The following is a 24752-nucleotide window of genomic DNA, read 5'->3' on the forward strand; positions in this document are numbered from 1 at the left end:
ATGCTCTCTGTGCTTTTAACGGACCTCTGAGACTATCACAGTGCAGGTGCATTTATACGGAGACTTGATTACACACAGGTGGATTGTATTTATCATCATTAGTCATTTAGGTCAACATTGGATCATTCAGAGATCCTCACTGAACTTCTGGAGAGAGTTTGCTGCACTGAAAGTAAAGTGGCTGAATAATTTTGCACGCCCAATTTTTCAGTTTTTGATTTGTTAAAAAAGTTTGAAATATCCAATAAATGTCATTCCACTTCATGATTGTGTCCCACTTGTGGTTGATTCTTTACAAAAAAATACAGTTTTATATCTTTATGTTTGAAGCCTGAAATGTGGCAAAAGGTCGCAAAGTTCAAGGGGGCCGAATACTTTCGCAAGGCACTGTAGACGTCTATGATTGGTTCAGATTTGGTCCTACCAGGGTGGACTGACCAAATGAAAACTACTTTTCAACATCCATGGACGTCCGGTGTCGGTAGGTGCTCAGTGGGCGAGGAAACTTGTTACAGTAAATGGAAAGAGGGTAGGTGGCAGGTGTCATGGTAGGAGTCATTAAGAGCCGGGAGACGTGACATTAACTGGAGAGAGAGAGAAGAGAGAGAGCGGCAGAGAGATAGAGAGATAGAGAGAGAGAGAGGAAGAGGGGTGTGTTGTCCAGACTGTTTTCACAGTCTTGCTTTGACTACCAGATGATGGAAAGAGCAAGAAAACAGTTATGAGCTGAACATAACAGTATGTCAGTATTTCCCATTGTAGCCAATTCAATTAGAGTAATTACGTTAAAGATTCTTCAGTAATTCCGTTACCGATTTGGTAACAGAATTACGAGTTTTAATCACTTAATAACTTTAAACAATCTTTAAAATCACTATAACTAATTGATAGGTCTATCATTACTTGTTGCTTCAGTGAACTTTCCTTATCCTCCCTTCTCATGAGGGAGAGACATAAATTATCTCCAAGATATGTGGGTTTTTGGAAATGGAATTACAAGGCTAAAGTCAATGTTTCTTAAACTTACAGAAGGCAAATCATTTCTCCAAAAGTAGAGAGCGGCTCTGCTCTTGCTTCTAGCCAGTCTTGGAGGTCTACTCTGGGGGAGGTGGGTGACTTCACCCCCTGCCTCTGGTTCTTCTACATGAAGACTCCCCCAAAAGCCGTAGGGGGAGAGGGGTACCAGCCCATCTGCCAGTGCCACAGGAACCAGTAGCATTTTGCCAGGCTGTACCAACGCCAGAGCCGTGCTCCACTCTGCTCTTCCTACATACCTACCCCTGGTGGAGGCAAACGGCCCAGAGACAAGTGGATGTGTGAACCACAGGTGAGTATACTGTCTGTCTGTGTGTGTGTAACTGTGTATTACATTCAGGGTCAATTCCATTTGATTCTACTCGATTCAAGAAAAAAACTTTATTTGTGGTGTGTTTGTGTGAAGCCAGCAGTTCTTAGAAAAGTGCTTAAGTAGTGTGACTTCTCTCACCCAAAGCAATTCAAACAAAGTAATGTCATTATTATGTAATAAATATTCTGTTTCTGTTTCCCTTTTTAAAGTGGAAATGACAGCGTTTTAGCAACATTACATTTTATTTAAAACCTGTTCATATCCACTCCAAGAATAGTATGTTTTAGAATTAACCTCTACACGATCGGTGTGTCCCCCGCGGCACGGTTGAGCTAACGTAGGCTAATGTGATTAGCATGAGGTTGTAAGTAACAAGAACATTTCCCAGGACATAGACATATCTGATATTGGCAGAAAGCTTAAATTCTTGTTAATCATCAAATATAATCAAATGTATTTATATAGCCCTTCTTAGATCAGCTGATACCTCAAAGTGCTGTACAGAAACCCAGCCTAAAACCCCAAACAGCAAGCAATGCAGGTGTAGAAGCATGGTGGCTAGGAAAAACTCCCTAGAAAGGCCAAAACCTAGGAAGAAACCTAAAGAGGAACCAGGCTATGAGGGGTGGCCAGTCCTCTTCTGGCTGTGCCGGGTGGAGATTATAACAGAACATGGCCAAGATGTTCAAATGTTCATGAATGACCAGCATGGTCAAATAATATTAATCACAGTAGTTGTTGAGGATGCAACAGGTCAGCACCTCAGGAGTAAATGTCAGTTGGATTTCCATAGCCGACCATTGAGAGTATCTCCACCTCTCCTGCTGTCTCTAGAGAGATGAAAACAGCAGGTCTGGGACAGGTAGCACGTCCGGTGAACAGGTCAAAGATCCATAGCCGCAGGCAGAACAGTTGAAACTGGAGCAGCAGCACGGCCAGGTGGACTGGGGACAGCAAGGAGTCATCATGCCAGGTAGTCCTGAGGCATGGTCATAAGGCTCAGGTCCTCCGAGAGAGAGAAAGAAAGAGAGAATTAGAGAGAGCATACTTAATTTCACACAGGACAACGGATAACACAGGAGAAATACTCCAGATATAACAGACTGACCCTAGCACTACTGCAGTATAAATACTGGAGGCTGAGACAGAAGGGGTCAGAAGACACTGTGGTCCCATCCGATGATACCCCCAGACAGGGCCAAACAGGCAGGATATAACCCCACCCACTTTGCCAAAGCACAGCCCCCACACCACTAGAGGGATATCTTCAACCACCAACTTACCATCCTGAGACAAGGCCCACAAAGATCTCCGCCACGGCACAACCCAAGGGGGGGCGCCAACCCAGACAGGAAGACCTAACTGCACTGTCCAATTTACAGTAGTTATTACAGTGAAATAAAAAAAACATGCTATTGTTTGAGGAGAGTGCACAGTTATGAACTTGAAAATGCATTAATAAACCAATTAGGCACATTTGAGCAGTCTTGATACAAAATGTTGAACAGAAATGCAATGGTTCATTGGCTAAGTCTAAAACTTTGCACACACACTGATGCCATCTAGTGGCCAAAATCTAAATTGCTCATGGGCTGGAATAATACATTATGGCCTTTCTCTTGATGAAAGACACATTTTTTCTTTGTATTATCTTTTACCAGATCTAATGTGTTATATTGTCCTACATTAATTTAACATTTACGCAAACTTTACACAAACTTTCCTTTCAAATGGTATCAAGAATATGCATATCCTTGCTTCAGATCCTGAGCTACAGGCAGTTAGATTTGGGTATGTCATTTTAGGTAAAAATTGAAAGATTGAAACTTAAAACATGATTTTCAATTGTTTTGCACTGCATGGTTGAATGCAGCATTGCAGGATGGTGCACTCAAAATGTATTGTCGTTGAGTAGCCAGCCTCAGCTACTGCTCAAATGTTGCTGTAATAGGCCTATATGTTTTTCCTTTGCATGGTGCTTTGTTGCAGGTTTTGTTTTTTGGTTATTTATTGTCAAACTTTAAAAACCGAAGCCAGACTGCAATATTTTTAGTAGGCTAGTTAGGACTGTGGCATGTGTCTGTACACATTCCCTCTGCTGCTCGCTGTAAACCGGACACACGAAAGCTGTGCAATTGAAGTTGAATTTACTGATGCGAGCGCAGTAGATGAATCAACAGGTAGACAAATTTATACTCGCTTGTGTGTCCTATTTGGCCCGCGTGCCTTGTATTTGACACGTGTGCTAACCTATTAGCCGTGTTAAAACTGACTTGTGATCATTGTGTTAGGGTTGCGTCAATTCAAATCTGGTATCAGAACAAGTTATAACACTGAGTCACTGATTGTACTCTATGTACTTTTATTAGCTAAGCAATAAATGGCAAATGCAACTTTCGTAAATACGGGCTCACCACGCAGGGCAGAACAGGGAACTGACAGGATGTACGTAAACAGCTGTTCTTATACTGTGATAGACATTGTTCCAACCCGTCTGTTGGCCTATCACAGTAGGGGCTGAGCGTGGTTTAGACTTGCTCAGCCTATCGCAGGCGCTCAGGCTGGTCCCCGCCTCTTGACGCTTCTTGGAGTTCTCCCTCCGTCGATGTATAGATTCTTACTGTTCTGGTATCACCCCCTAGTTACAACAGTTGCTCAGTTCCTGCTATTGTGTTGTTCAGTATTTTTCCATCTCAGTTAAACCTTGTGATGACCACCTCTCCCTATACCTGATTAACCACAACTTTGTAAGATACAGCAAGTCACACCATGTGCTCAATATTGTCACATACAAACATAAGGATAAAGCATCTGCCTTGCTGTTATCTACAGTTTTGCAACATGCAGCAGTCTCAGCATGTTGCTCAGTTCTTGACACACACACACACACACACACACACACACACACACACACACACACACACACACACACACACACACACACACACACACACACACACAACTGCTGTTCAAACAATTCAATCTTACGTGATAGGTTATAGAGCATAGACATAAATCCTCACAATTGCTATTGCTAGTTTGATTGTATTGACATCCCCAGCCTTAGTTAAAGTCGGCCATTTTTGTAAAAAATATTGAGCCATTGAAACTGAAACTGCATCCCTAAGGCCAGCTGTGATATCAGTGGCGATTTTAGCATGTAAATCTTGGTGGGGCAAAAAAAATGTGGGGCGCATACCAGCAAAGCCACTACACAACACAACAATACATTAATTGCACTATAATGGTGACAAACGGCGCCCACAAAATGTTAGGGCCTACATAAAGCTGTCCCAACAGCAGTCCCAACACCTTACCTCTGCTACATCTGGCTCTCAGCGGAGCCTTGTCTGGCAGCGAAACAGTTCATTCAGCCTCATTTACTGCCTTTAAAAAATACATCTGATATGGCTGACTTGCTTAAACAAATGTGGTTTCTACTGACAATTGAGATGTACAAACTATGGCATGAGGGGACGACAAGCGTATAAGAGGCAATCCGTAATTTCGATTAAGACATTAATGAGTGAGCTAGGATGGACTCAGTCAATATATATATATATATGTTCAGCACTTTTGAAAACACAGCGACATAATTCAGAACATGGCCATTCATACAGTGTTCTCCCTGTACACCAAGTCAGAACCGTAGGATAAATAAAGGGGGCATATAAGCAAACAATGAAAGTTCTTACAATATTCAATGATTACATTTCTCAAAAACAGCACTAAGTCAGAACAGTAATGAAATTCAGAGGTGAAAATAGACCCAATTATTAGGGTGAGGCACATGGGCTACTAACAGTTTACTACACAACATACACGTAGTATTACTTTCTGAGCTACAGTATACATATCTCCCTGGCATATTACATCACTTATGCAGCAGCATACAAGATATTTTTGGACTCACCTTGTGCTGTGCTCCCTTGAACAGGAAGGTGGCGCGGCTGTCCTTCGTGGGCAAATGTTGTCTTCAAACTCTGGCATTCTGTGGATTTATGGTGCTTTCAAGACAACAGGGAACTCGGGGCGAGGGTGAATCATTGTCAGTGATTTTCGGGCACTTCTTATATAACTCTATGGCAGCACCCAAGGGGATTGAATTGTCTAAGTCTACCCTTAGATTGGGCGGTGATGTAGTGTCCCTGTGAGTGACAGAACACTGAGCCAATCACAGCGCAACCCTCCGTATTTTCTGCTGGCTTGCCCCACCACCACAGAAAGCACTGAGCTAGGCTGAAACACCTGCATTTTGGAGATGCCTTACTCAAGAAAACAAAAAAGAGACCATCTTTGTATGCAGCTTTAATAACTCAATGATATATTATTATTTTTTTACATTGTTTGCAAACTGATATGTGACATGTATTAATGCCAAAATAACATGTGAAACAGGCAAAAATGTGGAACTCAAAACATGTGCCCCAACTGCCCTGAATGACAGATTGCCACTGTGTGATTTACAACCTGATAGCAATATTTTTGGAAGTACCAAGAAATGTATTGGTGAATTATATTAGTCATGCATCCATATATTTTGCTAACAATGCCTCAGTTTACATAATGGAATGTTGAATCAAACAAAACCTATTTTTAAAATCTCTTATAAAGTTGTTGTTTAAGCATAAACTGAATTTGATATTTTTGACTAATATTATGATTTCCTGTTTGTGTCATATCTGCAAAGTAGTTAAAGCGCTGTCAATTCCACTTTTAACTCAAACCACTACCTAGTGATTTCCAGGAATAAAAAGACTGGATCATAATTGAAGCTTAGGCCTGTGTTTGTTCTTATTTTTGTAAATGATATTCTTATACCCAACAGCTCAGAGTAATCACCAGGGGTAGAATGTTATTACACTGTTTCTCTCTGTGTTGGTTTTAATCTCAGTGTTCCCTCTCTGTGTGTTCTAAATTGGAGTTCTCCAGTACCAGTCCAGAGATGCATTGTTTCCCGCACCATGGCCCTCTGGACCAGAACGTGGTGGAGAGCCAGGTGGTGCTCCAGGACTACACCAGCTCCTCCTATACTAACGGCCACCCCAACCCCAGCCTGCACCACTAAAGCCCAGAGGACCACCGTGCCACCTTCACCCTCAGCAACGTGGTCCCTCAGCGGGCAGCCTCAAACTCTAGGCCCCTGGGCTCAGCTGGAGTTTGAGATTAGGGCCCGGATGGGTGATTACTGCATGGGGCCGGCGTATGTGGTGACACTGCCATACCTCTCTGAGTGCTGGATGGCCAACCGGGTGGTCTGCCTACTGCTGCCCCTCCGAAAACTTTAGTCTCCCCGCCTGAGACTCTACTTTCCATCATATTCCGCTGTGGGTCGGAACGACCATCAGAGTGGAGATTGGACCGGTGGACCCCCAGTCGAAGGCCTCTGTTCAGGGGGTACGATGTGAGGCGGTTGCCCCTGGACACCGTAGGGGAATATTCTACAGCATCCACATCAGCCAGTTTCACACCCAATGTCAATGAGCAGGTATGTTAGTAAGATAATTATGGTCTGTCCATAGTCGGTGAAAAATAAAATGCTAGCGTTTCCTCCCCAGTTACAGTACACACACACCTACTGAATACTAACCTGCTTAAATGGTTGCTAGAGAATGTCTCGTGAAAATGGAGGACATGCGTTGAATACTTACGCAAAGATTAAAGCAGATTAAAAAAATGTGTAAGTATTATAACCGCATGTATGAAAAAACAACAGAGCGTCTCAGCTGTGAACGGAATCTTCTCCAAATACAAATTACACCTTTGTTCACATGCAGCTTCTGTGTCAAGGTCACTGATAAATGCAAATCACAGAGGTTACCTCGAGTTGATCTTTGCTCTGGTACAAGGACCTAGAGCAGCTGATGTGAACACACTCTTCCTTTACTTTAAGGTCCACCGCCAATTGTTGTGTGACTATTTGACTACAGAAGTTTGTACTTCTGTAAGGAGAGATTTAGAGCATTAAGTGAGTCTGATTAATCAGGCTGTACATGTTATATACAGCCCGAAACTAATGCCTGCAAAATCGTGGAAATGTTCCAGAATGTCGAATAAAATCACACTTAAACTTACACTACCGGTTTTTCCTTCAGCTGCTCAAGACAAAATATCCACAGGAAAGTGTTGTTTATCTGACTTTTTAGAGCCTGTACTTTGGTTTGGCACCAAGGTAAATTAGTTTTATACTGGATATTCAGTTCTCTCGTCAATACCTATTTAACCAAGAATGTCATAATGAAAATGGTACTGAAAACAGTGGATGGAGTACATACCATGTTTTTGTATCGAATTAGATTTGAATATTGAAATCAGAATTTTTTTTAAATTCACACAAAAGGTGTTGATTGTTCTCCATCCTCCCCAGATTCAAAATATAAAATGTTTGTCATAGCTATTGAGAGAAAATCAAATATCCAACATAAAACCATATACCTACCACAGGTTGGTGGCACCTTAACTGTGGAGAACAGGCTTGTGGTAATGACTGGAGCGGAATCAGTGGAATGGCATAGTTTCCAGGTGTTAGATGCCATTCCATATGCTGTTCTGGCCATTATTATGAGCTGTTCTCCACTCAGCAGCCTCCTGTGATACCTATACTACCTTCTTGTAACAGAATCAGCGTAATGAATACACCCCAGATCTCCATTTGAAGCTCCTGCATGCTTGGACTTAGTAGTAGTTTATGAATCTCACCCACTGTGGTCTTGAACAAGACGAAGCAAGCTGTGACGAAGTCGATCTCTCTAGTTTCTGCCAGTGCCATACTAGTGAAAGGATACGATTCCAGAACATTATCAGTAGGTGTTGCTGTCACTAAGTTGTTGATACGACTCAGTCATCGCGACCTAGCGTCTAAAATCCTAATGACACCAACAAGAAGTAATCTGTTTGCTACAGTAGCACCAAAGTAGGATACTAAATTCCAGCTGGTCTGGGGGGGGGGGGGGGGGGGCAAAAGTAAACAATTTCTAGCTGAAAAACTGGCAATTGACAGTATATGAAAGGAGACCATTGGTCACTGAATAAAGTCAAGTGTTTATTCCTGATAGATAATACAGAAAACAAACGAATAGTACAAAATAGTTTTTGTAAAGTCAAGATACAAGGCCATGATTGATGTATTCAAAGTGAAAATACTACATTTCATAATATAAAAGACACAATGTACATTTGAGAAACATACAAAACACACAAGTTTCTCCATATACAATTTGGCCTCTCAACCTGGATGACCGTCATTGCCTTTTTTTTTTTGAGTAGGTAGAAGTTGTCCCTAACCACTGATACAAGGTCAGAGCTTTAGACTGCATTTCTATTGGTCAACTTCAGGATTGAGGCCAGAGTAAAATAATCTTAGATCTGTTAGGGAGCAACTTCTACCTTGAGCAGGAATTTCTTTCAACTTTCCCCTCCCCCAAACAAATCATGGTAAATCTCAATTATCGAACTATAAAAAGCACTCGTGGTTTTTGAGCTGCTCTGGTTCACTGAAGCCTTTCCCACACTGAGAGCACTGGTGGGCGCTGCCGGCCTTGTCTCGGTCTCCACTGTGGATCAGCTGGTGTCTTTTCAGGTACTCTACCCTGCTGAAGCGCCTGCCGCACACCTCGCACCCGTACGGACGCTCGCCCGTGTGGATCCGCTGGTGCCTCTCCAGGTTGCTTAGGCGACTAAAGCTCCGCCCGCATTGCTGGCAGCGGTGTGGCCTCTCTCCAGTGTGAACCACCTGGTGCCTCTCCAGCGAGCGAGAGTGTGTGAAGCCCTTCCCACAGAGCTCGCAGCGGTGGGGCCGCTCGGCCGCGCACACACACTCGTGGTTCTTCAGGGCCCAGGCATGGCTGAAGGCGTGGCCGCATGAGGCGCAGGGAAACAGGGTGGCCTCCGTCCCTCCCTGCAAGTGAGTGTCCCCCAGGGGGCAGGGGTGCTCCTCCAGCTCAGCGTCGTTGGCAAAGCCCCCGCCGCACTGCGTGCAGAAATGCATCAGGTCTCCGGTCTCCTCCTCACCACTGTCATCCACGCTACCCGGAGCAGATGGGTGATGCAGGGCCTCATCTGAGCCTCCTTGCTCCTCCATCCCCTCACCATCCCTCGGCCTCTTGGGCCAGCGTGGCTGCAGCACTCCTCCAGCCCCCCCTGGCAGTGCCCTCTCACCTTCCTTCAGACGGGCACCAGGACCCTGCAGGGCATCACTAGAGTCCCTCTCTGAGGGTGTGGGACTCCCCAGCGCCCCCTCCTGTTCCAACCCATCCAGACCAATGTACTTCTGGCCCAGGCTGAACTCGCTGCCTGCCATGACTTCCAGGTCAGGGGTCATGGAGCCGTGGTTGGAGCCTGCTGTGGGAGGAATCCTCAGGGCTGCTTGCTGGCGCCCCCTCTCTGCCCTCAGGGCCGTCTCCAGCCCACTCAGGTCCTCCACGCTCAGCACCCCCTCCGACACCTCTGTTGGAGGGGACCCCACGTCCCACTCCTCCTCATCCCCCTCTTCATGCCTTACGGCTGAGGGCCGCTTCAGGGCCATAGGGCTGAACTCCATGTCTCCTGCTGGGCAGAGAGATGGAGAGAGAGGGTCTGTTAGAGGAGCAGTACTATGAAGGCACATGCAAACAATGTACTGCAGACAACACTGTACAGAGCCAAAGGCGTTAACAAGTGTCCTGTGAAACATACAAGAAAACTTCAGCATTCCCATTGGGGTTATTGCTCTATCCAAGAGTTGTTGTAATCATGTTTTTGGTTCCGAGCTAGTGTCAGTACCTTCGCTGTGGTTTCTGGATCCAGTATGGCGGTTCTGGTTGGGCGGGTCCATCTTCAGGGCTTCCTTGATCAGCCGCAGAGACGCAGGCTGGTAGCCCCCCTCCACCACGTCACTGGACTACAGACAGAGCAAAACTAACTACATTACCCACAATAGACTACAATACAGTAACATTAATGCAATGCAGAGTTCACTAGCACCCCCAGCATTTCATGTAAATACTTATGAAAGTGCACTTTGCAAGTACCCCAAAGAACACTGTTCAAGTTTTACACTGGGCATTTTCTGCAAACGTACAATGTTTAGACAGTTTAAGATGACATGAAGACAATTGTATTCTTTAAGTCACCTGGTAGAATACACAGCTGCTCCGCCCTAAAATTATATTCATGTTTAGGGTCTACAACGTTCTACACTTGAGTGCACTTTCTGAACAAGCACTTCTGCACCTGAATATCAAATCAGTGTCTTTCCAACATCCACGCCATCTCACACAACCACAGCAGATGAACATTGTATCAGCATGTGGTGAGACTGAGAACATTGTTATTTTTACAAACTTCACTGAACAAAAATATAAAATGCAACATGTAAAGTGTCGGTCCCATGTTTCATGAGCTGAAATAAAAGATCCCAGTAATGTTCCATATACGCACAAAACAAAACGTTCTCCCTGTTCGTGAGCATTTCTCTTCTGGCAAGATAATCCATCCAGCTGACAGGTGTGGCATATCAAGAAGCTGATTAAACAGCATGACCATTACACAGGTGTACCTTGTGCTGAGGACAATAAAAGGCCAATAAAATATGCCGTTGTCACAACAATGCCACAGATGTCTCAAGTTGAGGGAGCATGCTGACTGCAGGAATGTCCACCAGAGCTATTGCCAGAGAATTGAATGTTCATTTCTCTCCCATAAGCCAACTCCCACGTAGTTTTAGAGAATTTGTTAGTACGTCCAACCGGCCTCACAACCGCAGGCCACGTGTATGGGGTCATGTGGGAGAGTGGTTTTCAGATGTCAACGTTGTTAACAGTGCCCCATGGTGGCGGTGGGGTTATGGTATGGGCAGGTATAAGCTACAGACAACGAACACAACCGCATTTTATTGATGGCAATTTGGATTGCACAGAGATAGAGTGACGAGATCCTGAGGCCATTCATCCACCACCTCATATTTCAGCATGATAATGCACAGCCGCATGTTGCAAGGATCTGTACATAATTCCAGGAAGCTGAACATTTCCCAGTTCATCCATGACCTGCATACTTACCAGACATGTCAGCATTGAGCATGTTTGGGATGCTCTGGATCAACGTGTATGACATCGTGTTCCAGTTACCGCCAATATCCAGCAACGTCACACAGCAATTGAAGACGAGTGGTGCAACAATCCACAGGTCACAATCAACAGCCTGATCAACTCTGAGGAGATGCGTTGTGCTGGATGAGGCAAATGGTGGCCACACCAGATACTGACTGGTTCTGATCCACACCCAACTTTTTTATTTTTAAAGTTATCTGTGACCAACAAATGCATATCTGCATTCCCAGTCATGTGAAATCCATAGATTAGGGCCTAATGAATGCATTTCAATTGACCGGTTTTACTTATATGAACTGTAAGACAGTAAAATCTTTGAAAATGTTACATGTTGCGTTAGATTTGTGTTCAGTATAGTGGTCTCTGATGCAGTGACGTTGTGTAGGACATATTCAGACTCATCTCCCTCACCTCCTCTTTGATGTTGTCCGTCTCCTCCCCCTCTCCTGAAACACAGCCCCCCTCCTCCTCCAGTTCTCCTTCCTCCCCGGGGAACTGAATGAGGTACAGCTCGCGTGCCTCCTTCCACCCTCCCCCCATTACTACCCTGGCTGCTCCTCCTTCCTCCTCCCCCGCGCCTCCCAAGGCAAGGCCCAGCGTCTGCTTTCCTCCTGTGGAGGATGGGAGAGGATGGGGTGAGGAGGAGGGAGCATTAAGGAAAGAGTGGGAGGGACAGAGCGGAGCAGTGATATAAATAGAGGGGGAAGGGAGAGAGCATTATGAAGGAGAGGAGAAGGGATGGCAGGGAGCGGGAGAGAGGCAGAGGGGGGCATGAAGGATGGAGGGGAGCGGTGACAGAAGTGGAGAAGTTGGGGGAAGGGAGAAAGCATGTTGAAGGAGAGCGGGAGGAGGAATGGCATGGCGCAGGAGAAGAGGGGCGCATTGACAGTGGATGAGTTGGGGGAAGGGAGAGAGCATGAAGGAGAGGAGGCAGAGTAGGGAGAAGGAGAGGAAGCATGAAGGAGAGCAGAGGGGGTGGGAGTGAAAAGGGGAGAGGAAAGCAAATAGAGAATTGGAGGAGGTGGAGGCAGGGAGAAGGAGAGGGCAGGATGACGAGCAGGGAGGGAGGAGGTGGAGGCAGGGAGAAGGAGAGGTCGTGATGAAGGAGAGCAGAGAGCGGAGATAGGAGTGGGGGAGGTGAAAGATAGAAAATGAAGAGGAGGTGGTGGGGGAGGGAGAGCGGAGGAGTAGAGAGAAGGAGAGATGAGACAGCTCAGCCTCTGCCAGATGGCTTCCAACATAACAAGCACCTCTTCACACAAGCATTACAGGCTTTCGACTTAATGGTACACAAGAAAATCAACTTGTATTGATGTGATATGCAATCACATAACATTTCAATAATTATCTGATGAATGATGTCAGTTTAATACATATGGAAAAACAAATACATAAACTACTTTATGGTCCGTGATGCTTGTGGCTGTACTTACTAAATATGAACACTTACGAGGCACTTCAATTTTCCGCTTTTTCCGCCCACCGTCCTCAGACACTATCAAACCAGCATTGCGGCGATTCTCTGCCCACCCCATCCCGTACTTGCGTTCATTTCTCAGTTTGTTCTCCGTCAGTCGGAGTCGGAGTTTTAGAGCGTCCATTTCCTTCCTGTTCAGCGATATTTCCACCAGATAGTCATTCACCGTGTCCTGGAACAGTTTGGTGATCTCGCACACCGATGCGCGGATCAAACTGTCCATGACTGAGGTTAGATGGGTCTGGAACGTCTCCACCGAGTCCGCCATGGGTTCGCTGCCTTGGCGATCACACGATGGATATGGGAAACTGGACCAGGCAGATATTCAACTGAAACACGAAAAGTAATAGCTAGAGTTGAACGTTACCAAGTCACATTATCAGTGAGTGACAACGGTACGTTAGTCAGCAGCATCATACATACCTGTAATTAAACCAGTAGCTAACTTCTGAATTATTATAATTGTTCTAGTTAGTAGCCTAGCTACTCACTACCAACAAATACAGCAGTTGAACAAGACAGCCTAACGTCGTATGGCGTGAGGAAAAACAAGTAGCACACCGTGAATGTGAACCCATCTTTACCGCGCGACCGAGCTACCACACTTGAGGTTTAGCTAGCTAGCTAACGTTAGCTTGATTGCTACCAAAAGCTTTATAAATCTAGCAAACTCGACTACTATTACAACACCACTAAGGCTAGACCATAATATGTAGCAACACTAACGTTACAGTACAAAGCCAGCTAACTAACGATCGTCGCTATCCGACCATGTAAAGCTTCCTTCTTGAATACAACGCTAGCTAGCTCGCTAACGTTAACCTACAGCTCAAGCACATATTTGGCTCAAGTGGCAGCTAGGCTAGTAATTCTAGCTAGCGTTACGTACCGTGCAGTCGCTGAAATCAGGCTGACGAACCACCGTTTGTTATAAACGACAACCGATACGTATGAACACTGTAGATAAGCCAAGCGTCAATATGACAAAGGAAAAATAGATCCAACTTTATATCCTCCCTTCCAAGCACCGTTGATGACATTGCGCATGCGTAGTAGACATTACCGTATACAACCACATCCTAAAAAATGTCATTTTGAGGCGATGCATGGGTTTAGACGATTGACGTATGTAACACATGGATTGCTGAAGCTATGTATTGGCCACTAGTCGGCCATATTGGCACTCCCTAGGTCGGAGGAGCAGTCCTCCATAGAGCCTCACAGTGGAGGTGTCATAATACCCATAAAACCTAAGGGTCAAACAGGGAAATGGACCTAGAGGCGTCACTACGGACCCGGGTTTGATCCCGGGCTGTATCACAACCGGCTGTGATCCGGAGTCCCATAGGGCACCGTCTGGGTTAGAGGAGGGTTTGGCTGGGGTAGGCCGTCATTGTAAATGAGAATTTGTTCTTAACTGACTTGCCTAGTTAAATAAAAGGTTTTAAAAAATAAAGGAAAAATGGTTCCAATCGTTTTTCCACCATTCATTTTCCCATAGGAAATTTTAGAAACACTTAAAATAAGGGTTGTGTTTCGTGTAGGCTTACCCTGGTGACATTTTGATAACTCACCTTGTCCGAGAGATTTACATGGTTATCAATATATTCGTCTCTATTTACTCTCAGACATCATGCAAAGCAGACATCATGCAAAGCAGACATCATGCAAAGCAGACATCATGCAAAGCAGACATCATGCAAGTCGACAAATCCCTGCAAGCTCCTGCACTTCATTTCTAGCTGACATCTTTGCTAACAGGTATTGTGTCAATTTAAAACGTGCACAAGACAGTTCACAGAATTGTCCATTTAAATACATTTTTCCAATTTATTCAATACTACATTTAACTAACATTAGATAGTTAATCCAGAGATTCTTACCTTACCATTCTTACCTTTGCCTCTTACCTTTGCCTTTGTCTTGTCCAGATCATAGCATTTGCAGTTATTTATTATCGTCACATTAGCAACTAGTTAGTGGTACATTTGCTCCCCTTTGGTCAGTGTGAGGAGGGATGTTCTGATTAATAAATTGCAAAACTCGTGCAGCACACACCATACCAGAAGTACTAAGAAATTAGATTTGAAACTCAATTCATAATAAAACCCATTGTGTTTATTGCCCATAGAGATAGGACTCTAGTGCACAAAAGCCCATTTAGGATGGGCAGCGCCATCGAGGACTTTCACCATTTTGAAGTAGTCAACTTTGTGAGGCTTCCTATGGGATCAGCCAATGAATTATGCTTGTGAGCAAACATTCCATAGCTGTAGATGGCAGTAAATCGCCAACTTTGACTGTTCAAATAAATAACACACTTCAGCTGGCAGTATGCACCCTTTCACAGAACCCAAACGTCTGCACGCGTGCGCCATCGTGCATAAATGTATTTTGTCCCCCCACACCAAACGCAGGTTAAAATATAATAACAAACTCTGAACCAATTACATTAATTTGGGGACAGGTCAAAAAGCATGAAACATTTATGGCAATTTAGCTAGCTTGCACTTGCTAGCTAATTGGTCCTATTTAGCCAGCTTACTGTTGCTAGCAAATTTGTTGTGGGATATGGTTAAACATTGAGTTGTTATTTTACCTGAAATGCACAAGATCCTCTACTTCCATAATCAACTGAATCGTTTCTGGTAATCTCTCCTCCTTCCAGGCTTTTTCATCTTTGAATGTATATGGTGATTGGCATCTAAACTTTCATAGTATTACTACACCGACCAGCAACACAGTTCGTTTTTCAACCTGCTTCTATAAACCAATGAGGAGATGGGAGAGGCAGGACTTGCAGCGTGATCTGCGTCAGAAATAGAAAGGAGTTCTATTTTAGCCCTTGGCAATGCAGACGCTCGTTGGCATGCTCGCGCAGTGTGAGTGCAATAATTTAATAATATAGATTTCTACATTGATTTTGCACAAGCGGTGTAGTCAGTCTGTTTGAGTTTGTTTACCAACTCATACAAAATATAAATGCAACTTGCAACAATTTAAAAGATTTTACTGAGTTACAGTTCATATAAGGAAATCAGTCAATTGAAATAAATACATTAGGCCCTAATCTATGGATTTCACACAACTTGGTCACAGGCACCTTTAGATAGGGGCGTGGATCAGAAGACCAGTATCTGGTGTGACCACCATTTGCCATGCAGCGTGACACATCTCCTTCTCATAGAGTTGATCAGGCTGTTGATTGTGGCCTGTGGAATGTTGTCCCACTCCTCTTCAGTGGCTGTGTGAAGTTGCTGGACATTTGGAACTGGAACATGCTGTCGTAAGTTGATCCAGAGCATTCCAAACATGCTCAATGGGTAACATGTCTGGTGAGTATGCAGGCCATGGAAGAACTGGGACTTTTTCAGCTTCCAGGAATGGTGTACAGATCCTTGCGACATGGTGCTGTGCATTATCATGCTGAAACATGAGGTGATGGTGGTGGATGAATGGCCTCAGGATCTCGTCACGGTATCTATGTGCATTCAAATTGCCATTGATAAAATGCAGTTATGTTCGTTGTCCGTAGTTCATGCCTGCCCATACCATAATCACCATGGTGCACTCTGTTCCCAACAGGGAGCCACATTTTTTTATTAGAACATTAGGTACATTTTTTTCAATGTAAAACTATTAACCGATCACCATTAATATAATATTTATTTACAATGTACTAATAAAACTAATGGTTTCTGTTTCTTTTCTTGTTTTTTTGCAAAAAGTAAACATCAAGAGAGCCTCTGTACCCCCCCCCCACCCCCCCTATTTACAGGAAATGGTGCAGTCCTGTACTTGCTAGCAGTGAATTGCAAGTGAGGAGTGCAGGTGGAGCATCATGTCTCAGCTTCCTAAAGAAAAAAAATGAAAAGAAAGACAGGAGAGAGAAAAGAAACGGCAACATTATGTCACACAATTTTTGGTGGGTGTAGGAAAGTGGGTGTAGTCTGTGAGTGGTGGAAATTAACCTGTTAGCTTAGTCCATAGTGAAATAGGCTACTTTTGCTCCCCTAACATTAGTTACTTAATAACTTCACAGACAATTCTGAGTGTTTACATTTCGCTCATCTTTAAGCCAACATTTAATCAATGAAGGCAAACTTTCAGCAAGCTATTCATACTAAATCAGTTGTACCTGCCCCTGCCTGGTGCCAGGCCCAACAGATGCAGCTTCAGGCATAGCAGCCCTGTCTCCCCATCCCCATCCCCCTGAACCAGCCCTGTCTCCCCATCCCCCTGAACCAGCCCTGTCTCCCCATCCCCATCCCCCTGAACCAGCCCTGTCTCCCCATTCCCATACCCCTGAACCAGCCCTGTCTCCCCATCCCCATACCCCTGAACCAGCCCTGTCTCCCCATACCCCTGAACCAGCCCTGTCTCCCCATCCCCATCCCCCTGAACCAGCCCTGTCTCCCCATCCCCCTGAACCAGCCCTGTCTCCCCATCCCCCTGAACCAGCCCTGTCTCCCCATACCCCTGAACCAGCCCTGTCTCCCCATCCCCCTGAACCAGCCCTGTCTCCCCATCCCCATCCCCCTGAACCAGCCCTGTCTCCCCATCCCCATCCCCCTGAACCAGCCCTGTCTCCCCATCCCCATACCCCTGAACCAGCCTTGTCTCCCCATCCCCATCCCCCTGAACCAGCCCTGTCTCCCCATCCCCATACCCCTGAACCAGCCCTGTCTCCCCATCCCCATACCCCTGAACCAGCCTTGTCTCCCCATCCCATACCCCTGAACCAGTCCTACTCCCAACTGGAGAAAGGAGGTGATCAGCATTGTGTTGAATGACATGTCGGTTGGCATAATTACATGTACTGCAATGCATTGAGGACAGGAATGTGATTGTCCAGTCAGGAAAAATGTCTCTTGACACAGAGGCAGTCAATATCAGCCTTTACATGAAGAGATGCAGGCTCTTAGAGAAGGATGGGAGTCTCTCCTGCCTGAGGCAACACTGATTGCTACGCAAATGGATGTTGTACCTCAATTTAGCAAGGAACACAGCCGCCAGAGGAAAAGGAAGAGATTCCATGGTAAACCTCTCAAGAGGAGACAGCTCAGCAACGGTGTTTCAGAACACAGTGTTTTTTTACTGCTATGGACAACGTCATAAGTGACCTGGACACTAGGTTCCACACCAATGCAAAAATTGTAGAATCATTTTCTGCTGTTCTGAAAGTTGGGCAGATTAGTGAGGATAAAATCCCTTCTGTGTACCATCCACTGATCATTAAGTATTCCAGAGATCTTACACCTGAGTTTCATAATGAAGTAAGACACCTGAACACTGTATATGCTGCCACTTTCCCCCCTAACTTGTCCCATCTTGGTCTACTGAAGGCAATTTGTAAGATGCAGCTGCAGAGCATTTTTGGAGAAGTGTGCATTGCTTTACGTATATTTTGCACACTGCCTGTGACTGTTGCTGGTGGCGAGAGAGCTTTCAGTAAGCTAAAACTGATGGAGAAAAAAAACATTTGAGGTCCACTATGTCCCAGGACAGGCTTTGCAGTCTTGCCATGCTGTCCATTGAAAGTCAGTTAGCTAGAAAGCTGGACTTCAAAGACTTGATCAGTGACTTTGTTAGCAGGAAGACTCGGAGCTGGGCTCTTGGTGAGTAAGGCTGAGCAAGGGCCAGTGATAACTGTTAAATGGCATCGTTATGGATATTGGATCATGACACACATGATGCCTACAGGCTGAGAACAAGATATATCTCAAAGTAATGGCTGGATTGCCATAAAATTTGTTGTGCACAATCAAGACCCCAAGTGGAAGAAACCTATTAATTTGATGACCTCTTGACCTTTCCTCTAGCGCCACCATCAGGCCTTTTCATTTCCATTTTGTTTTCCATTTCCACTTTTACAGCTGCTTATTTTCTAGTTGGTATTTGTACTTAGTTCAAAAATCTGCTACTGATTTTATTATTTTGTTTGTTATATCATTCTATAAATGATGATGTTAATTTATTTTAATTTAAGAGGTTAATGTATATTTAAGTTATATTTATTTTAGGTTATTCATTGATGTTAAGAGAATTTTCCATTCAAGAATTTGACCATTAAAATTACATTTAGACTGTAAAAGATGGCCTTTAGCACATTTCTTATAGAGGGTGTCAGTCTTGCATCAAATAGTGAATTCCTGTGCAGAGATGCTGCATGCATGTCTGCACAGTGTTATATCTTCACAGCTCACTGTAAGTTAATATCATACAGTAAATATTGGACTACAAAAGAGTTGCAAGCCTGCAAAGGTAGAGTTATTTAAAGCTTTGAATGGGTCGATTGGGTTCTGGAGGTGTTTCGTTACAGAAATTGCGCAGGGTTGGTGGGGCCTGTGGTGGTGGGGCCCAATGTGATATCTTTTTTGGGTCCCAAAATCCCAGGCGGTGCCCCTGTCTACGGTTGTGAGACCTATTGGACGTACTGCCAAATTCTCGAAATCGATGTTGGAGGCGGCTTATGGTAGAGAAATTAACATTAAACTCTCTGGCAACAGCTCTGGTGGACATTCCTTCAGTCAGCATGCCAATTGCACGCTCTCTCAAAACTTGAGAAGTCTGTGGCATTGTGCACAACATTTTTGTGAAATAAACTTTTTTGCGTATGGAACACTTCTGGGATCTTTTATTTCAGCTCATGAAACATGGGACCAACACTTTACATGTTGCGTTTATATTTTTGTTAAGTGTAGTAGAAGGAGAAAATGGACTACTTTAAAATGGAGGTGACCTCAATGGCTGCTTGTGGGTGCCCACAGACGCCTTAATGCAGAAGAGTCTTCCATCATTCTCTATGACGTTGCTTGTACGTTGTCAATGGGCTGCACTGTGCATTTTGGGCAACTCTTGGACAAAGGGAGAATGTCAATTGGTTTTGCCTCCCTTCTCTGTCCACTTTTTGAACAAGGTAAAAGGTCATCCAGGAGCGGAGGCAAGGGGAGGGAACGTGTAAACAAATGCGCTCGTATGAAATTAGACTGCTTCTCCATGTAATCAGTCAAATGACTTTTACATGGGTGGAATTCCAAAATAAATGTATAATGTGATAAAAACACAATGCGCTTGTGACAGACATTTTAGAGATAAAATATTAAGTAGTTCTTCATATGTGCTTGCTTTTCTCCTTTGAGAAAACAACAGTTGATTTAAAGGGGGTGTGGCAGATTTCAAAACACTTCTGCACTACTTGATAGGACACCCTTTTGCATCCTATGTCGAGGTAGGTAATCGAGGTGGGCAGCAGACTCCTTCATTCATCTACTAATGAATTGACAGAGGAGTCGAGGCATTGACAGACTTTGCCAATTGAGAATCTCCCAAAGAGTGCACTCCTTCAAGGAGTGAATGGAAGTCAAGTGGGTGCTAGCAAACAAAAAATAACATAATTAATTACGTGAACATGCACAACATTACACATATTTTCAGAGATGTGAGATAATGAACTAGCTTTGAAATCATACTTTCGATTAAAATAGGCAGGTTTCTCGAAAAATGCCGCGTTCACGTACTAGTCGGAACCCGGGAATTTCCGACTTGCTAATTGGTTGAAGGCACGTGTATAACTACAACCAGTTAGCAAGTCTGACATTTCCAAGTTTCCTACTTCTGATTAGTTCGCGAACGCGACATCATACCCTGCTTTTTAGAAGGGATTGCGTGACGATTAGTTTAGCAACAGCGTGATGCAGCATGACATAAACGCGATTGGTCGACCGTCTGCTGAGCGGGGCGACAGATATGTCGATATGCCCTTGAGCAGCACTAAAGTGGTTTTCCAACAGCAACACTCAGATTATTATGGCGGTGTTGCTATTGTTTATAAAAGTGTTTCTTTATAATGTCGAAATAAACATGTATCAAACCCCCATATCACACACTCACAAACTGAAATCCTAATAAAATAAGATAATATGTGTTTACACATTGTACTATCAATTAGTGAGAGATTTATCCAAAGCGTTTTACACGGTTGATCATGCAAATTGTTATTACGTTTTTTTTAATGATTATACACATCATTGTTTATATAGTTATGTTTATGATAGAGGGCAATGTGTTTATTTAAACGGCTGTGCATCTACCAGGGCCAAGATATCCTGTCGCGTGCCGCAGGGTTTGATAATTGGATCTTTGTTATTCCTTATCTATAACCATGACCTTGCTGCTGTGTCTACCGTACTTGCCATTCTCTTTACTGATGATACCAATTACATTTTATCACACAATAATTTTGACTCACTAATTAATGAAGCCAACTCAAGCATGGCCACATTTTCTGAATGGTTCCAGACAATTTGTTTACCTTTAAATGTAAAAAAAAATAAAAAATACATCAACTTTATTGTATTCACTTATAATATTATCACTTATAATATTCACAAAATATTGTTTAAAAAAAAAGAGCCAGAATCATCAGAAAGATTAGTGGTTTGTCTTCATCAGGCTTTCTTCCTAACTCTATACAATAGCTTTTTTGACCCATATCTTATTTCCTGTAATATAGTTTGGGCCAGTACATATGCCTCCTACCTACATAAATTACTCATCATACAAAATACATTTGGAAGACTAGCCACCTCCTCTAATTACCTGGCTCCATCTGCACCTTTGTTTAAGGAACTCAATGTCTTGTCTATTTACGACGTTAATGTATGCCTATTTTCACTTTTATCTACAAAATACTCATACCTCCCAGCAGCCAAATACATTTAAAAATGTCAGAATAATAGTAGAGAATGATTTATTTAAGCTTTTTTTTCTTTCATCACATTCCCAGTGGGTCAGAAGTTTACATACGCTCAATTAGTATTTGGTAGCATTGCCTTTAAATTGTTTAACTTGGGCTACCCAAACGTTTCGGGTAGCCTTCCACAAGCTTCCCACAATAAGTTGGGTGAATTTTGGCCCATTCGTCCTGACAGAGCTGGTGTAACTGAGTCAGGTTTGTAGGCCTCCTTGCTCGCACATGCTTTTTCAGTTCTGCCCACAAATGTTCTATGGGATTGAGATCAGGGCTTTGTGATGGCCACTCCAATACATTGACATTGTTGTCCTTAAGCCATTTTGCCACAACTTTGGAAGTATGCTTGGGGTCAATGTCCATTTGGAAGACCCATTTGCGACCAAGCTTTAACTTCCTGACTGATGTCTTGAGATGTTGCTTCAATATATCCACATAATTTTTCTCTTCATGATGCCATCTATTTTGTGAAGTGCACGAGTCCCTCCTGCAGCAAAGCACCCCCACAACATGATGCTGCCACCAACGTGCTTCACGGTTGGGATGGTGTTCTTCGGCTAGCAAGGCTCCCCCTTTTTCCTCCAAACATAACAATGGTCATTATGGCCAAATAGTTATGTTTTTGTTTCATCAGACTAGAGGACATTTCTCCAAAAAGTACGATCTTTGTTCCCATGTGCAGTTGCAAACCGTTGTCTGGCTTTTTTTAATGGCAGTTTTGGAGCAGTGAATTCTTCCTTGCTGAGCGGCCTTTCAGGTTATGTCGATATAGAACTTGTTTTACTGTGGACATAGATACTTTTGTACCTGTTTCCTCCAGCATATTCACAAGGTCCTTTGCTGTTGTTCTGGGATTGATTTGCACTTTTCGCACCAAAGTACGTTCATCTCTAGGAGACAGAACACGTCTCCTTCCTGATTGATATGACGACTGCGTGGTCCCATGGTGGTCATACTTGCGTACTATTGTTTGTACAGATGAACGTGGTACCTTCAGGCGTTTGGAAATTGCTCCCAAGGATGAACCAGACTTGTTGAGGTCTACAATTTTTTTTCTGAGGTCTTGGCTGATTTCTTTTGATTTTCCCATGATGTCAAGCAAAGAGGCACTGAGTTTGAAGGTAGGCCTTGAAATACATCCACAGGTACACCTCCAATTGACTAAAATGATGTCAATTTTAGCCTATCAGATGCTTCTAAATCCATTACATAATTTTCTGGAATTTTCCAAGCTGTTTAAAGGCACAGTCAACTTGGTGTATGTAAACTTCTGACCCACTGGAATTGTGATACAGTGAATTATAAGTGAAATATTCTGTCTGTAAACAGTTGTTGGAAAAATTACTTGTGTCATGCACAAAGTAGATGTCCTAACTAACTTGCCAAAACTCTAGTTTGTTAACAAGAAATTTGTGGAGTGGTTGAAAAACGAGTTTTAATGACTCCAACCTAAGTGTATGTAAACTTCTAACTTCAACTGTATCTATGAGGCTTATTTTTATGTATTTTATTTATTTGCACCAAAGAAAACATGTGATTGACAGCAATACAGATAAAATATGAATTAGAACAAATTAAACGATGTGCAGGTGTTGTTGGAAGCTCAAAGGGCTTATGTGAAAACCACACCACAAAAAAACAATATATACTGAACAAAAGTATAAACGCAACACGCAACAATTTCAACGATTTTTTTATAAATCTGCAGTTTCCAGCTACAATAGTCATTTACAACATTAACAATGTCTACACTGTATTTCTGATCAATTTGATGTTATTTTATTGGACAAAAAAATGTGCTTTCTTTCAAGAACAAGGACTTTTGACCCCAAACTTTTGAACAGTGGTGTGTATATATATATATATATATATTAAGAACACCTGCTCTTTCCATGACATAGATTGACCAAGTGAATCCAGGTGGAAGCTATGATCCCTTATTGATGTCACTTGTTAAATCCACTTCAATCAGTGTAGATGAAAAGGAGAAGACAGGTTAAAGAAGGATTTTTTTTTATCCGTGAGACATGGATTGAGTATGTGTGCCATTCAGATGGTGAATGGGCAAGACAAAAGATTGAAGTGCCTTTGAACGGGGTATGGTAGCACTCAAACCGGTGCCAGATGCACCGGTTTGAGTGTGTCAAGAACTGCAAAGCTGCTGGGTTTTTCACACTCAAATTTCCCTGTGTGTATCAAGAATGGTCCACCACCCAAAGGACATCCAGCCAACTTGACACAACTGTGGGAAGTATTTGGGTCAACATGGGCCATGATCCTTGTGGAATGCTTTTGATACCTCGTAGTCCATGCACCGTGTAGTTGAGGCTGTTCTGACTGCAACTTCATTCATTTGCTTATGATTCACAACTAGAAGTTGTTTCCTTTCTGGCCACTAGGTGGCGGTATGTGCCTTTTTATATGCTAAAGGAGTAATTGACTATTTTACAACTTGGTGTTAGACGTTTCATTCCCCTGGAAGTAGTCTATGGACTAGCAGAAACTGTAATACATTAAACTCTCTTTAAACAGCCATTACAAACTTCAGATAACTTTAGCCACCGCTAGCTAAAAATCAATGGAAGTGATGGGGGCATGTGAGTATGTTGTTTTTAAAAATTATTATGGCCAAATCACCTTTAAGTATCATTAAACCAAATATAGAGTTGATGTCAGGTGATTTGGACATTATTTTTCAAAAAAATGCTCACATGCCTCCATCACTTCCATTTTTTTTTAGCATTTTTTTTTAGCTAGCGGTGGCTAAAGTTAACTGAAGTTTGTAATGGATGTTTAAGGCTGTAATGGATGTAAGGCTCTCCAGAGGGTAGTGAGGTCTGCACAACGCATCACCGGTGGCAAACTACCTGCCCTCCAGGACACCTACACCACCCGATGTCACAGGAAGGCCATAAAGATCATCAAGGACATCAACCACCCGAGCCACTGCCTGTTCACCCCGCTATCATCCAGAAGGTGAGGTCAGTACAGGTGCATCAAAGCTGGGACCGAGAGACTGAAAAACAGCTTCTATCTCAAGGCCATCAGACTGTTAAACAGCCACCACTAACACTGAGTGGCTGCTGC

At 43.5% G+C, this 24752-nt stretch overlaps 1 protein-coding gene across 4 annotated transcripts; it reads right to left on the reverse strand.

Moving 5' to 3' along the window:
- Nucleotides 1-8369: 8369 nt before the first annotated feature.
- On the reverse strand, nt 8370-14052 carry LOC110505054 (zinc finger protein with KRAB and SCAN domains 1). Of its 4 annotated transcripts, none has more exons than XM_021583998.2 (5): nt 13803-14052; nt 12887-13242; nt 11848-12047; nt 10109-10226; nt 8370-9895 (listed from the first exon to the last, which is right to left on the reverse strand). In XM_021583998.2, the coding sequence occupies exons 2-5, from the start codon at nt 13179-13181 to the stop codon at nt 8802-8804; spliced, it is 1707 nt and encodes a 568-aa protein (XP_021439673.2). In that variant the 5' UTR covers nt 13182-13242; nt 13803-14052; the 3' UTR covers nt 8370-8801. The 4 variants fall into 4 exon arrangements, with proteins under 4 accessions (XP_021439673.2, XP_021439675.2, XP_021439674.2 ...); XM_021584000.2 differs by having other exon boundaries at nt 8370-9892; nt 13803-14043; XM_021583999.2 differs by lacking the exon at nt 13803-14052 and adding an exon at nt 13337-13784.
- Nucleotides 14053-24752: the final 10700 nt, after the last annotated feature.

The sequence above is a fragment of the Oncorhynchus mykiss genome, chromosome 31 (genome assembly GCF_013265735.2).
Source record: "Oncorhynchus mykiss isolate Arlee chromosome 31, USDA_OmykA_1.1, whole genome shotgun sequence".
Classification (NCBI taxonomy): domain Eukaryota; kingdom Metazoa; phylum Chordata; class Actinopteri; order Salmoniformes; family Salmonidae; genus Oncorhynchus; species Oncorhynchus mykiss.